At 50.9% G+C, this 16,259-nt stretch overlaps 1 protein-coding gene across 3 annotated transcripts in view; it reads left to right on the plus strand.

The window, feature by feature from the left end:
- Positions 1-16,259, plus strand: part of SLC24A4 (solute carrier family 24 member 4) — a 184,866-nt gene that overhangs the window by 122,648 nt on the left and 45,959 nt on the right. For 2 of the 3 annotated variants that reach the window (XR_006344497.1, XM_043922424.1), the window contains exons 4-10: positions 1,524-1,598; positions 4,369-4,453; positions 4,983-5,086; positions 5,906-5,980; positions 8,710-8,735; positions 11,216-11,269; positions 13,120-13,262. Coding sequence is in view for 2 of the 3 variants with exons in the window: in XM_043922424.1 (XP_043778359.1) it covers positions 1,524-1,598; positions 4,369-4,453; positions 4,983-5,086; positions 5,906-5,980; positions 8,710-8,735; positions 11,216-11,269; positions 13,120-13,262 (562 nt within the window). In the remaining variant the exon portion in view is untranslated. The remainder of the gene's footprint in view (positions 1-1,523; positions 1,599-4,368; positions 4,454-4,982; positions 5,087-5,905; positions 5,981-8,709; positions 8,736-11,215; positions 11,270-13,119; positions 13,263-16,259) is intronic. The other variant, XM_043922425.1, reaches the window with a different exon arrangement.

Below are 16,259 nucleotides of genomic sequence, written 5' to 3' on the forward strand. Positions count from 1 at the left end.
ATCCTGAGATTTGTAGCAGTGTCTCCTCTCTCTCTCTCTCCTTCCTATACCCCCAGAATTTGTTTCTTTTTGCTTCCCCCCAAAAGATAATCAAATTCAGGGATAGCCACACCTGGACTCCAGTACACATTTGCCTTGGATGCTGTGGTCACAATTGATACATCTTCCACTTTATCTGTGGGCTTCCCTAATAGCTCAGTTGGTAAAGAATTTGCTTGCCAATGCAGGAGACACAAGAGACATGGGTTTGATCCTTGGGTAGGAAGATCCCCTGGAGTAGGGAATGGCAACCTACTCTAGTATTCTTGCCTGGAAAATTCCATGGACAGAGGAGCCTGGAGGGCTACAGTCCATGGGGTCGCAAGGAGTCGGACACAGCTGACCGACTGAGCATGCATGCATGCAATTAATTGTAAAGTTGTTGGGATATCACACCATCTAAGCTGAAGCAGCCCAGCCTTTCCCTTTTTTGTGAATAGGGCATTCATGTCACTTTTTCTTTGAATTAAAAAAATGGCTTCCACCAGTGTTCAACATAAAATCCCCTCTCCTTTCCACAGATTCTGGTCCTTGCCTCTCTCTCCAACCTCACATTAGTCATTTTCCACTTTACTTTCTATATGTTCTGCCTGCACCAATGTCCTTGCTGTTTCTCAAATGCATCAAACACATTCCTGCCTCAGGATGTTTGCATGTGTTGTTTCCTGACCAATATAGATACTTTATTTGCCTATGTGTCCCCCACAAAGAGGCAGAGGCTTTTCCTGGCATCCTTGTCACCTACCCCTAATGGCTAGAATAGTACCTGTCATATAAGCTGAGCTCAGTAAAGTCATGTTGGGTGGACAGGTCAGAGAGGAGTTCTATAGATAACACCATCTAAAAACTACTGATTGTCTTGCTCTGTCATCAAACAGAAGAAACTGTGACCTGGAGACATGATTTATCCTCAATCACAAGGCAAAAAATTCCCAGGATCAGCCCTATAACCTGGACTCTGTTCCATGAGCCTCCCAATGTTCAGTGGCTCAGGTATTTTAACCTGGACCAACATCAAGCAGTATCCCGGGAAACGCTGGGTCTCAAGTTGTCTGTTTTGGCAGGAGGTGGACAGTTGGTGACAGGAAATGATGCCTTCGCTAAAACTCGAAGAGGGGAAATCAGGATGATGATTAATTTAAATTCTTAAGATAGTGGTTTTAAATGCTTTCCTTCTTGGCCCTTGAGGCTTGGATCTTGCCTGTTGAGGGCCTACTTGTGTGTTGGGGAAAGAGGGTTGCTTGTTTAAGAAGAGAGGAAGGGACACAGGACCCTGTGGACTGACTTTTAGTACCCTCTGATGCTCAGCAGGTTATTTCTCCTGTCTGGGCCCCATCTGCCAGTGAGAGGATTGAGGAAGCACATTCCAGTGGTGCTGGAATTTTCCTAACCCGAGCAGGCTGGTTTGGAGCGTGATGGATTCCTGGCCATGCCCATTGCTGGCGGGAGTCCTGGCTGATGCTATCTCCCTGTTTCCTTTGCAGGCTCTGTACATGTTCTACGCCTTGGCCATAGTATGTGATGACTTCTTTGTTCCATCTCTAGAGAAGATCTGCGAGGTGCGTGGGAAGGACTTAGGACCTTTGGCAAAGCCTGGGTGGGGGGCTGGGGGTGACTGACACTTGGTGTGTTAGTACCAGGCCAAGATGTGGGGAGCACTAGGACGATGAAGGTTGTCAGGCCAAGTACTTGGTGTTGCTAGTGCAAAGCCCCGCTCTGAAGCTCCAGGTTAAAATTAGGGGGTGGTGTCCTTCCCCAGAGCTTGGCAGAAGAAAATGCTCCCCCAGTGAAATTATTACCCAGGACCTCTGGCTTCATAGCAGGTGCTGGTAGTTAAGCCAAAGCTGGTTAGTTAGGAAGCATTTGCCAAGAACAGCTGCAGGTGGCAGGTACCAGGTGGGGCTCTGCGTCCCCAGGGAAGATGCTGAGCTCAATGGCAGGGTATGCCCTTGGTCCTAACCTTTGCAGCCTGACATTTTCTCCTTTTAATTCTTTTGTTACGTTTTCCCAGTCTTGCCCCCTCCTCCCTCAGCTTCTAGCCAAGGAAGCAAAACTGTCTCTGTTTTTAGCAACTACTGTGTTCAGACTGGGGGCTTCCCAGGTGGCGCTAGTGGTAAAGAACCTGCCTGCCAATGCAGAAGACACAAGAGATGTGGGTTCAATCCCTGGGCTGGGAAAATCCCCTGGAGAGAGAGCACGGCAACCCACTCCAGTATCCTTGCCTGGAGAATCCCATGGGCAGAGGAACCTGGCAGGCTGCCGTCCATAGAGTCGCACAGAGTCGGGCAAGACTGAAGCGACTTAGCCCACATGCACAAGTGCAGACTGATCTGGGTGTCACTGCACTTTATCCACATGAAGTCTCCCAGTTATTTGAGGTCATACTGTCGTTGGCAGATTTGCAGGTTGGACATGGATTGTTAGGGGTGGGCACGTCCCCATTACTTTACCCTCTGTTGAGCTCACAGCAGGACTGGCTGCTTTTGACCTAGTTCACTAAGTGGTGAGTGACCTGGCAAAAGTGTGCAAAGGCCCTGCCTTCCCTTTGCTCCACACTTGACCCCTTACCCCACTCAGGTAAAACCATATGCTCTTTTCCAAGACACTTGTCAGTGACAGAATTGAGCCAGAGCGGGAACAGAATCAGGAAATGGCTACTGGGATGTCAGGGTTGAATGCTCAACCTAGAGGCAGCCCGTGGGTGGTGGGCTATCAGTTCTTCACAGGAGGCCCTCAGGAAAAACAGTCAACTGGTCTTTCCAGAATACACACCCCAGAATAGGTTGTGGGTCACAGCAACAAGGTTGGGTCCCCTGCCCTCTTTGGGGTGACAGAAGCCCATGGACACAGGACCACATTCAGTGGAGATGCTAGATGAGTTTACCCATCTCCCTAAAAACACAGAGGTGAGGAAGGGTGATGGTCCTGGCCTCATAGGGAAGATTGATGGAAGAGACCTAGTGAGAGCCATCAAAGGCACTGAGGATTCAAAAGGAGGGAGGGAGCATCTCTGGGGAGAAACCAAGGAAAGCTTCATGGAGGAGGTGGCATTTGGTCCAGGCTTTGGAAGTGAGAAGTTCCACCAGCTGAGCAGAAGGAGAAGGTCATTCCAGAGGGAAGGAGTGACCCAGGCAGAGGCGGGAAGGCGGCAGGACAGGATATAGCATGGTTTGGATTCTGCTAAAAGCTATCATAGGTGCTTTGATGGCCGAACCTCTGTGACACCTCCTCTTTGGCAGAGCTAGGGTGGGTGGACTTCTGTCAGGGGGGTCAATGCTATGCCCCCATCCCATTTTCCACCAAACCCACAGCTCCAACCCTTTTGAGGACTCCTTCCGTAGCAAGCTTACTGAGGAGGTTGTACTGGCCCAGGGAATGGATTCCTCAGTGGCTTCAGAGCCCAGGCTCCCCAGGAGTGCTTTGAGAGCTGGGAGCTGGAGGAGACCAAGTCCTGGTCTGAGCCCGTCTTCCCAGAGGCCTTCTAAGGACCATAGCTGGGCACCTTCAGGTTGGCATTCAGGGGGACTCAGAATTTTCATGGTTTTCCCAAGCACCCAAAGCCCCCAGCCCCAAATTCCAGATCAGAGGATGGGCCTCTGTGTCCAGAACATGGCCCAAGCAGAGTGGGTCTAGATAGCTCTAGCCCTGTCCCAGGGCTTGGCAGAAGAAAATGCTCCCCCAGTGAAATTATTACCCAGGACCGACTCAACTCTGAGGACAAGAGGTAAGGTCTATTCCAGTGGGCAGCCAGGTGTCCGGCCTCCCATTGAGAAGGCCTTCTGGGATGCAGGGGCCAGGCTATGCACCTGAGTTTTCCACATCCCACAACCTGATGTATGGATGTGCGCATGGTACCCAAGGTCTGCGTGAGCACCAGAAGTGACAGACGCTAGACTAGCAGGCTCCCCAATGATCTCCAGCTCCTGTTCCAGGCATCCAAAGGTGAAAAAAACCCGCCTTGTCATCCAGTGGGGAAGCACGCATGTGGACCTCAGATCCTCACTGCATGAGTCATGTTTCAGCTTCTCTTCCCTGGGGTAGTGGCTGACTCGTGGTGGCCCTTTTAAAAAGCCTTCATCAAAGAGAGACTATTTAAGCGTTCAGACAATGAACAAAAATTGACCAGTGGGGGAAGGGAAGAGGGGACTCGGGGGTGAGCATCAGGCAGAGTGGAGGAGGGTGTGTGCTCAGGATGAGTGAAGAGAGGCCACAGCCCTGAAGCTTGACTCTGGCTGCGGGTCTGTGCCCCGCGCTCTCTGTAAGTGTCCAGTAGGCGTGTTTACTGCTCCCGCAGTACAGCCTGAGGGTCTGCGGTCGCTTCTGTTTCAGAAACTCCATCTGAGCGAAGATGTGGCTGGAGCCACCTTCATGGCTGCGGGAAGCTCAACACCAGAGCTGTTTGCCTCTGTTATTGGTAAGAAATCCTATCAGCTTGAGACACGGGATATAGGAAGAACCCAGGTTGGATGCCCAGACTCTTGTGGGCATGTTTTTTCAGCTCTGAGTGTCAGTTTTCTCATCTGTAAAATGGGAGACGTGGAGAGAAAGTGAATTAGTGGTTCCCTGGGGTGTGGAGTGGAGTAGGGTACTCACAGGTATGGGATTTCTTTTTGAGGTGATGAAAATGTTCTAAAATTAGATTGTGGTGATGACTGTATAATTCTGACTATACTAGAAAACACTAACTTGATATTTTAAATGGGTGAATTTTACAGCATGTAAATTTTCAATAAAGCTGCTCCCCAAAATGGGAGGATTGGTGTAGCGGGTCCCTAAGGACTCTTCCATGTCTGGTTTTGTCATTCTCACCAGCATCTTGGGTGTTCCCTGGTAGTAAGAACAAGTCCTTTCCATTCATGGGATGGGGGACACGGAACCGGCCAGGGTCTGAGGAAGGAGTAGGCCTGGGCTTGCACATGAGGTTTGTGCCTCTTTCTTCCCAGGCGTGTTCATCACCCATGGAGACGTCGGGGTTGGGACCATCGTGGGCTCTGCTGTGTTCAACATCCTGTGTATAATTGGAGTTTGTGGATTATTCGCAGGGCAGGTCAGTGGTGTCTCTCTTCTCATGAAATGACATAAGGATAACGTGGGAGAGACCCAAGGCCCAGCCTTAGCCATGCCTGTAACTCCCCATGGCTTTGAGTGGGGGTGTCCCCTCCAAGTCCATTTCCTCATGTGTAACAGGGGTGTCCTATGTTCCTCCCACAAGTGGGTCTGAGAGCAGAAAGAGTGCCAGCTGCCCCCTTGGCTGGTCTGGGGGTGGGATGTGGGGCATTTGTTTGACAGCAGTAAATATTTAAGAAGCATTTCCTGTAATGTAACCCTGACCATGAGCTAGACTCTGGACTTACTTGGGGCCTGTCTTCGGCCTCCCTATGGGTACATGAAGCTGGCTTTTCAATTCCTTATCATATCTTCCTGATCCTTGGAGCCACAGGGGGACATTAGACTTGACCTCAGAGAGTTGGGCTCATGGAAGGCTGTGTTTGGCCAAGGGAGATAGAGGGAGGCAGCCAGTCACCCCAGAAAGTTCTAGCACTGAGAGAAGAGTGAGTATCTCTGACCTCCCATGGCCACATGGCTTCTCCTGGGATACGTGCCATTTGGTCACCGTGAAGGAGCAGGGGGCAGCTTTGCCATTACTTATGAATGTGAACATGCTGTCCTTCTGTCCCCAAATATGACCAAGAGCGCAAGGTGGCCTTGAGCAGCCAGACACGCTGTGGTCCTGGTAGACAGTTAAGATGAGCTCCGAGGGCGTGTGTCTGCAGCGGCAGGGGACTGGGGATGATGGGACCCCCAGCTGTGACCCCCCACACCCCATCTCCCCAGCCGGTAACACTAACGGCCCTTTGCTCGGCAGGTGGTCCGTCTGACATGGTGGGCCGTGTGCCGAGACTCTGTGTACTACACCCTGTCTGTCATCGTGCTCATTGCCGTGAGTTAACGCGCCCTCCCCCTGCCCCACTGTCCTGTCCCTGGCATTATGACCAGAGAACCCCCGGCACCCCAGGCTGGCCACTCACTGTGGTCATGTTGACCTACTCCCCACCACGGTGCTTCCCTGTCCCGAAAACCTCACACCTGATGCCTTGATTATCAAGCACATCCAGGTACCACCCTGAGGGCAGAAAGGCCTTGAAAAAGCTAAAGCAGGCATCATATGGTTGATGCAGTTAAGCTTAAGAATGTGCTCATCAGAGGCTTTCAGATCCTCACTTAGAGCCGGTTTCCTAAGGAGCAGAGTTTCTGGTCTCCCAGCTCACTGCAGAGCTGGGAAGAGAGAGACCAGCTGGGAGCCCTCGGGGTAGGCAGCTGGGAGCAAGGATGTGGGCAGAAAAGGCAGAGGGCCTGAAACAGGGACCCCTGAGGGCTGGGGTGACATCAGACATAGCATGAGACAGTGACACAGCAGTGAAGCCCAGGACACGGTTTACTGCCAAGGACCATCCGCAGGGGAGCAGTTTCCATACAAAAGCAGCTTTCAAGTGAGTGCATGAGGGCAGGTCATATCAAGAGGGCAGATGTATGTGGCATGCCCAGATCTCAGAGTATGAAATGTGTTCTAGAATAGTTCTCCGCCTAAGGACATCTAGAGCCAACTGGATTTGATAACCATGATCTTTGTATTAGTTAGCTTTTGCCATGTAACAAATTTCCCTCAACTCTCAGCAGCTTAAGACAGCAAACATTTATTGCCCCCTTTTTCTATGGATCAGATCTGGGAGTGGCTTAGCCAAGCCCTCTGGCTGAGGATCTCTCACCGGTGTACCCACCGGCCAGAATACAGTTATGGCACGGCTCCCCTGGGCAACAATCTGCTTTCAAGATCCCTCGTGAGGCAATGGGCAGGCCTCAGGCTTGTCCACAGAACAACTCACATCACTGGGGACTGCTTCCCCTCCCAGCAAGGGCGAGGAGGTGCCGAGATGGAAGCCACAGTCTGTCTGTAACCGAATCTCGGACGTGACAGCCATCACTTTTGCCATATTCTGTTAGGAGCAGATCCCTAAGATCAGGCCACATACACAAGGGGAGCTTGAATGTCAGGTATGTGAGAGACTGCCCACCACACCCCCAAAAATGAAAGAGGTAAAACAATTTACCTATATACGATTTTACCAAATCAGCATAATGCCCAAACTATATCATAAAAGACAAAAGTAATTCATAATAAAAGAGTACATCTAGTGTATCACTGTTTGGGCAGGAAGATGCTAGAACGCTGAGTGATGTAATCTGTTGCCCTCATACAGGAAGTCTCCAGGCCCTATGGCTCCCAGTGCAGGCTGATATGCTGGACTGGCCTCCCCGTGAGTGGTGTTGACATTGATGATGGAATTTTCTGAAATTATGAATGACTCCTGATAAAATCCTAAACTGAGCCAAGTGCAGTCATCCCTCTCCACTTGCGTGATAGCTAACTCACTAGAAAATTAAGTATTTATTAAAACTGTGTAAAAATACTTTGATTTATAAAATGGAGTTAAGTTCAAAGCTCAGGTCATTTTTTTTTTTTTTTTTTTTTTGCTGCTGGCTTAAATATCTAGCAGGACATTTAAGATGTATGTCAAATATGGATAACTCCTCTGGGAGAAACATTTTACATGTTCGAGACTGGTGTCCCTGGTCTTCATCCTCCAGTAGCCTTCCACTGGGTAATAAAAAGCTGACACTGTCCCCATAAGTGTCCCCCAGGTTCCCCAGGTGGTGATACCAGGCTCCACTCTGCCTCTTCCTCAGAGCCTTGAGTCTGGGGAGCCTCAGAGCAGTGCTCAGCCAGGATGACCCTGTCCGGGTGGCCTCCCAAAGCAGATCCTGTGTGTGCTGTCCTCCTGACAACCAGCAGAGGGCGCAGTGGGCCCAAATCCAGACTGCAGCCTGTGGCCTGTCCTGGCTGGCATTGTATGTAGGGACCCCAGTGTCTCCAAGATCTGATTGGTGGACACAGCCCCCTCCTGTGTGCACTGGGCCTGGCCGGGGCAGTTACAGGATACCTCCCAGGACCACAAAGGCATCATTTGTCTGCATCCCACATAGGGGATGCTGGGTGGAGATGTTGGGCAATGTTAATGCCCTCTTACGAAGCTGTGGCAACCTTGCCATCAACCCCGGCCTCCCTTCAAGTGGTACAAGTGGGTCCTTTGTCCTCAGAGCTTCCAAAAGGGTTATTCTTTATTTTTAAGAAAATGACACCCTTTCCTCCCCACCCACCCCACCCCACCCTATCCCATCCCACCCCACACAGAAGTACCAAAGATGGAGGGAGGGATAGATAGATAGATAGATAGATGGATATGCAGGCACAAACATACATACAGAGATACCTTTTCAGTTTTTAAGATTCTTGATTTCAGCAACCCTGTTCCATTAATGAGGGCAGACCCCTGCAGATGGGCCCCCATGGCTACTTGCATTATCAGAAGGCCAGACCAGTTCTCTTTGGAGACCCATACTAGGCCTCATCCTGCAGCATCTGCAGACCAAGGTTTCCACTAAGGAAGGGTCACTTCTACATTTGAGAAACCCAGACCCAAAGAGAGGTGCCAGCTTTCTGTGAAAATCAGAACAAGCTGGTGTGCGTCTCCTCACGGTACTTAGGGGTCTGTGTATGCTTTTCTTTTGGAGTAAATCTGTCCCCCACTCTTGTTTCTTTTGCCTTCCCAGTTCATATATGATGAAGAAATTGTATGGTAAGTTTTAAACATTTGTTTCTTTTTCACTTTTCGTTAGTATCCTTGTTTGTTGGGTGCACTGAATCTTTTTAAAAATTATTTTTACAAATATAAGAACTTGTGAAAGTAAAAAAGGCTATCATTCTTTTGTACTATTTATTTATTCTTGACTGTATAGAGCCTTAGTTGCGGTATACGGAATCTTCATTGCAGTGCGCGGGCTTCTACTTGTGGTGTGGCCCCAGAGGGCATGGGCTGTCTATTTGTGGAGCACGGGCTGAATTGCCTGTGACATGTGGGATCTTAGTTCCCCAACTGTGGATGGAACCTACATCCCCTGCATTGGAAGGTGACTTCTTAACCACTGGACCACCAGGGACGTCCCCAAAAGGGTATCATTCTAAGCAGTCATACCTTTATCTATCCTTTCAAAGTGACAAAGATTGTTTTCCTTAATATTACCACCCTGCCAGATAGCAAGATATTTTATAAAGCTAAAATAATGAAAGCAGTATGATGTTTTGCACAGGAATAAACATGAGCTAATGCGGAATATGGAACCGAGAAAGCAGTAATGGGCAGTTCTGAGTTGGGGCATCATTACAAGGCAGAGAGTTGGGGATGGGGAGGAGGGAAGCCTCAGATTCTGCAAAAACGAAGAATCCATGTAGATCCCTCACACCTTATAAAGAATAAATCCCAGATGAATTCAAGATTTTGCTGCAAAAAGCAAAATTAAAGCATTTCAGAGTAGAATATAAAACTCGTCTTTATGACACCGAGGTTGGAAATGATTTCTTAATTAAGATACAAAAGGCACAAACTTCTAAAGAGAAGGTTGATATTTCCACTGTAACCTTTAAGGCATGAATGTATTGGGTTGGCCAAAAAGTTCATTCAGATTTTCCCCATGATGTTGCTGTTCAGTCACTAAGTCTTGTCCGCCTCTTTGCGACCCCATGGACTGCAGCATGCTGGGCTATCTGTCCATCACTATCTCCCTGAGTTTCCTCACTCATGTCCATTGAGTCAGTGATGCCATCCAACCATTTCATCCTGCAGCCCCCTTCCCCTCTTGCCCTCAATTTTTCCCAGCATCAGCGTCTTTTCCAGTGAGTTAGCTCTTCGCATCAGGTGGCCAAAGTATTGGAGCTTCAGCATCACGTCGTATTTTCCATAATGTGGTAAAAACCCGAGCAAACTTTTTGGCCAACCCAATATCTTCCACAGCCATAAAAACATTCTCTTCGTTGACAGTGATTGAGATCTGTATCCTGTATGTGATCATTTGTGGGAATGTATTCACGAGGCCTGACGTGAGCAGCTGCATGCTATGGGAGCAGAGCATGCTGGTTCTGGGTCTGCCTCACCCTGTGAGCCAGAAAGTCTCTTTCTTCTGGGTCTCCTCTTCCTCACCTGTAGACGGAGTTCTGAGCGGGTGGTCAAGTTGTTTGCAAACCCCTTTATCGCTCTGCTGAGCTCTGGGCTCTGTCAGCAGAGGAAGAGCTCCCCAAAATGAGTATAGCTCATGCTGGGCACTTATTAGGTCTTCAGGTCACATTACTCAGATGACCCAACAAGTTAAGCCATGGGACTGCCCAGAGGCTTCTGTTCTGAGCTACAGAAATCCCTACCACGTGTGGGGTTGGATGCTGCTTCTGCAGGACAACAGGGAGAGTGCACCCCAGGAAGACCCCCACCCCACCGGCCCCCAACCCGTGTTCCACCCAAGAGGCTACTGTGCCCAGCCTGTCTCTTCAGGCAGTTCTTAGAGTTCCTTGCCACCCGACCCCAGCTCCTCTGGTCGCTGGCCAAAATCTCGATTGACCACAGGGCCCTTTAGGGTCAAGTCTGCATGACCCCTGGCCACTCCCCTCCCTTCCCTGGGAAGAGGTGCTCTGCTTAGTCACTCAATCATGTCCGATTCTTTGCGATCCCATGGACTGTAGCCTCCCAGGCTCCTCTGTCCATACGGATTCTCCAGGCAAGAATACTGGAGTGGGTTGCCACTGCCTTCTCCAGGGGATCTTCCCAACCCAGGGATCGAATCCATGTCTCCCACATTGCAGGTGGATTCTTTACCATCTGGGCCACCAGGGAAGCCCAAGAATACTGGAGTGGGTAGCCTATCCCTTTCCCAGAGGATCTTCCTGACCCAGGAATCGAACCAGGGTCTCCTGCATTGCAGGTGTATTCTTTACCGGCTGAGCTCCCAGGGAAGGCGTGGGATGAGGTGGTTCCTCCCTTTTCTAGGTAGCTAGAGGAGCTCCTCCTGAGTCCCGCTGAGCCCCTGTAGTTGAGAAGACCCCACCCCAGCCTTCTCTGTTACCGAGCGAGTGCCAGATTGCAGGACAGATGGGGGCTGGGCGGCTCGTCCACCGGGCTGGGTCCTGGGTCAGGGAAGGTGACGGGACACCCCGCCCTGCCCCACCTGCCGTGCCGGGCACTCCCAGCCGCGGGCTTCCCTGGTTCTAACCAGTCTCCTTTCTCTCTCTGAGGTGGGAAGGCCTGGTGCTCATCGTCTTGTACGTGTTTTACATCCTGATCATGAAGTAAGTGCCCTTTCTCCTCTCCTGTGCTGCCTCACCCCTGGCTCCATACCTGCCGCAGCCTTTCGTCAGAGTCAGAAGAAAACCTCTGTTAGCCCTTTCAGTCATTTTTGGCCACCCGTTTCTCCAGGGGACACCCTGCTGGGGCAGCCAAGGTGGGAGAGAGATATTCAGACTCTCTTTTGGGGTACTGTCCACATTTGGGCCAGGGCGGGCGGCTGGTGGCCGGAGACGGAGGCCGCTCCCCGAACCAATAACAATCAAGGACCTCTCTGTCACGAATTCCACACCCTTGGCCCCAGGGTGACTGCTCCTGTTTGCTGTCTCTATAAATCGCCTGATAATTTAATGCCACTCTTTCCAAAGAGCCAGGCAGCTCCAATCTCTCCAGACTCATAAAATGCCACCTCTGGAGGCTGTCACCTTGCATAGCTGCAGCGGGTACCGCAGGCAGTTCTAAAGGTGCAGACACTGGGTGGGGGGTGTGCACCCTTGAGGCCCTCTGGAAGCTTCCCTGGGTCAGAATCATCTCGTAACTACCCATGATGAGTAGCAGTCAGTCATGAAAAGGAAAGTGTGACTCATGCCATGATGTGGGTGAACCTTGAGGGCATTATACCGAGTGAAAGGAGTCAGATCACGAAAGGACAAACACTGGGCCGTTCCACTTCTGTGAGGTGCTGAGGAGACTCAGATTCCTAGAGGCAAGCAGCAGCTGAGAGCTTGATTACCGAGTGCCTGGGGGAGGGCGTCATTAATGATCCCTTGACGAATGAGACCCGAGTTCTGTTTGAGATACTAATAATTTGAGGACTCGATAGTGGCGACTGGTTGCACCACCTTAGAGATGTAATTATGGCCACCGAACCGTGAGCCTGAAAATGGAAAATAGTTAAAATAGAAAATTTTATGTCAGATGTATTTTTCCACAATCGAAAAAAAAAAGCTACCCGTGAGCTAAGCCACATTCAGATTTTTAATTTTCTCCTCACACCTCCGCAGATAATTAAAAAAGAAAACACCACTGAGGTTTATGAGACTATGAATCCCGTTAACATAAAACACGTATCGTGTTTTCTAAAAATGGATGGTAAGCTGTCAAAACTGCAGGAGAATTGTCTTTAAAGGTCTCCTCTCTGAGTGCCTTTGGGTGAGGCCGCCAGCCTGCGGTCTGGGACGGAGTCTCCTCTCTGTGGGGACAGTGGCGTTTGCGGGGCGGTGTGGGGACAGGGCCTCCGGGCACCCACGGGAGCAAGGCCAGGCCTGGGAGCGCCTGCTTCGAGCCTCTCCCGAGGCTGGGCTGAGCTGCTTTCGTGAGGACAGGCTTATGGTGTGAGTAAGTAGGCGTCAGTCATTTTCTTGAGCTCAAAGCTCTCTTATGACCCCAGGAAGCCCACTCAAAAGGGGCAGGCCCCATTGTTCCAGGGTTCCTGTCAGGAAACTCTGTCAGCTCAGCTGAAAAGATTAGGACTAACATAAATACACTATTGACACTATGTATAAAACAGATAATGGGAAACCTACTGTATAGCACAGGGAACCCTACTCATTGCTCTGGGATAAGTTTAATTGAAGTCGCAAAAAAAGAGGGGATATCTCTGTGTATGGAGCTGATTCACCTTGCTATACGGTAGAAGCTCACACAACATTGTAAAGCAACTATTAATATAATTGAATAAAAATTTAAAAAAAAAAACCCTTAGCTCCCCACCCCCTCACCCAAGGCCGAGCTCACTGCAGGTGCGCAGGGGAGGGGGGTGGGGAGGAGGCCCCTGCCCACTCCCCCTGCCCCTGCCCACTCCCCTGCCCAGTCTCTCCCGCAGCTCTGACCTCCCGCCTTAACTCACTTGCAGGTACAATGTGAAGATGCAGGCCTTTTTCACAATCAAACAAAAGACTGTTGCAAATGGCAACACGGTCAACAGTGAGCTGGAGGATGGTAATGATTACTGTGATAGTAGCTCTGATGACCCTTCCCTGCCATTGCTGGGGCAAGGTAAGGCTGAGCAGACAGGAGTGGGCGAACATGCCATTAAAACCACACAAACACACACACCATAAGCTGTCACTGTCTCCCTTGGTCACAGGACCCTACATGAGGAGGGCAAGTGATGTAGGAGCTATGGCTCAGATGGGACAAGAATGAGCCCAGCGTCCACAGTCATGTCCCCAGGGGTCACCCCAGGCCTACTGAGGAAGGCTCAAGGCCTCCCTGGCTTTCCTGAAACACAGTAAACCATATATCTGACCCAGGTCAAAGGCCAGTGGCAGGAAGCTGAAGACTTGGGAAGGCAGAGCAGGTGGGGTCTCCCTGTGGTTTCTCAGATGCCAGGCCCAGATCTGGAGAGCTCTGTTCTAGAGAGACCACTGACTCATTGCCCAGAGGAACAGCAAGGCTGTGAAGGATGCCATGGAGCTGGTGAGGAATTCCAGACCTGCTCCCAAGAGCCCCACTGGAAGCCCCTTCTCCTGGGGGCTGCGGTCTGGTCTCCTCAGCTTCTCTCTGGACCCTTGTCTGGGGATTCTGGGCCTCTGAAGCCAGCCCGGGTCTGTCAAGTACCCCCAGATGTCTGGGCCTGACCAGCTCCCGCCTTGGGAACCTTGTCCTCAATTCTTTTTATTTTTTGGCTGAACCTTGCTGCATGCAGGATCTTAGTTTGCTAACTAGAAATTGAACTCATGTCCCCTGCAGTGGAAGCTCAGAGTCTTAACCACTGGACCACCAGGGAATTCCATATTCTCAGTTCTTAACCCAGCCAGTTATCTGGTAACTGGTTACCTGGTAACTCCATCCAGCGGGGCAGTTCTGCCAGGGAGCCAACAGCATTGATGCCCTCTCCCACCCAAGACTTATGCTAAGGTATGAATAGGTTCTTGGAGTCAGGATCCAGGGGAAAAAACAGCTTTAACTGGCATTGCCAACAAGTTCCACCCACGGTGTTGGTAAAGGTCTCCTTTAACCAGGAAAAAGCACCATGGACCAGGTATTTCTCTTTTATTCCTCACGGCCTTGGGCAAGTCACTGTCTCTTTTAGGTCACTTTAATTCCTAATTCCTATAGGCTCAGAGGGGACTGTTTGCCCGTGTCTGGGACCCGTAGGGGCCAAAATCTATACTCCTAGGCACTTCCCCAGCCCTCACCCTGGGGTGGATCAGGGTAGGTGATTCCTCACATGTGCACTCTGAGCAAGTGCTGGGTTGGCCAAAAAGTTCATTTGGATTTTTCCATGAGATGGTATGGTGAACCCGAACAAACTTTTTGGCCCACCCAATATGTTCTGTCCTGTCTCAGGTAACCCCCCAGGAGGAGGGCAGCTGTCGTGGGTGCTGAGTGAGGGGTGGATCTCTCCACGTGGAAGGAGGAAGGCAGCTGGGAAGAGGGTATGGGTGCAGCCAGAGTCACAGGCCCACCCCGGGGGCCCCAGGAAGGAGGCCAGCAGAGCACGGGCCTGTGCCGTGTGCATGTATCTTAGACGTGAGCAGGCTGCCCCAGAGGAGAGCCGTTTCCAGAACAGCCTTGTCGGGCGGGGGAGGGAACAGTGTGGACGCTGTCTGGGATTTCTAGCTCCACAGACACGGCAGCTCCAAGGCGGGTCCCCACCCCTCACATTTTCTTAAGACAGAGGCTCTTCCTGTCCATCCTCGTACATTGAGATCAGGGCTCCTGGGGTCCTCCGGACCTTCGTGGTGAGAGGAGCGATTCCATGCGCTGAGTCATTCGGGCCAGTGGGAGATGCCCGCATCCTCAGGCGCCAGCCCCGGGAGCTACCTGCTGCCTGTGTGGCTGATGGAGGAGGCTGGTCCCCGGTGCCACATGTCAGGGACGTGAGCACTTCCTCTTCCAGGCAAATCCAGGCTGCCCTGAGGCCACGTGGGGCCTTTCCAGGTGCTCTCTGATGGCCCTCACTTTTGTATCCATGTCAGTAGGATTTCCCACAAGTTTATTGCTTTTCCCCAAACCTCGGAGTCCAGGACAATTTCTGGAGAATTGGAATATTAGACACAAGACTGTCCTCTAAGGCCAAGGAAAGGAGGGGACATAGGTCTCCCTCCAGCTCTTATGGTGAATGCACTTAGATAAAAGCCAAGGAGGAAACGGGCTGGGGCAGGGTTGGGGGACATAGGCCTGGAATCGGAGAGGTTGGAGCCCAGAGACGCAGGCCCGGATGGTGGCTGCTCCTTTCAGGCCCGTGTCTTCAGGCCTCCTTCCTGGGTCTCCTTCGGTGGGCGCCTCTCCCCGGCAGCCTTCCTCCTTCCACATGGAGAGATCCACCCCTCACTCAGCACCCACGGCAGGCGCCTTCCTCCTGGGGGTTACCTGAGACGGGACAGAACAGATTGGGTTGGCCAAAAAGTTCATTCGGACCCTCCATCCCATATTAAGGAAAATTCCACACGAACTTTTTGGCCGACCCAATCCTTGCTCAACATGCACACAGGGTGGGGGGTGGGGGGCAAGCGGGGCAAGTGTTTGTGACTCACTGAAGGGCACTGTCCCCTGGAAGCAGACTGACTGGGGCAGGAGATTACACCCCAGTGGGGGCTGGGAGTGGCCTGAGGAGAACAGGGCTTCGTGATTTTACCTTTTCTGACAGTGTTGCCACAGAATCTTTCAAACTCAGAGCTCATCTGCCCTGGTCCTCCAGGCAGGTCACATAAACCACCCCATTCAGGGTTGTCAAAGATTGCTGGCTTAGAGATGCTTTCAGGAAGACACACACACACAAAACCCTGATTTTGCTATTTTGCAGTTTGGGTATTTCCCATAGATGTAAAATCAAACTTTTTTTTAACCCAATGTCTTGACAGGAAAGGAGACGTTGTCTTTTTACCCCGCACTCCTATAAAATGCCATTATGTACTTGAATGCTTTTAAAGATCATGCAGTTCAGCTCACCAGATCAGCACAAGCTGGTGTTCTCTTTTAGGGGGAATAGCACCCTCCAATTTTGTTCTGCATGCAGTTTTTTTTTTCCCTAAAAGTTTTACACAT

This window comes from Cervus elaphus, chromosome 13 (genome assembly GCF_910594005.1).
Source record: "Cervus elaphus chromosome 13, mCerEla1.1, whole genome shotgun sequence".
NCBI lineage: Eukaryota > Metazoa > Chordata > Mammalia > Artiodactyla > Cervidae > Cervus > Cervus elaphus.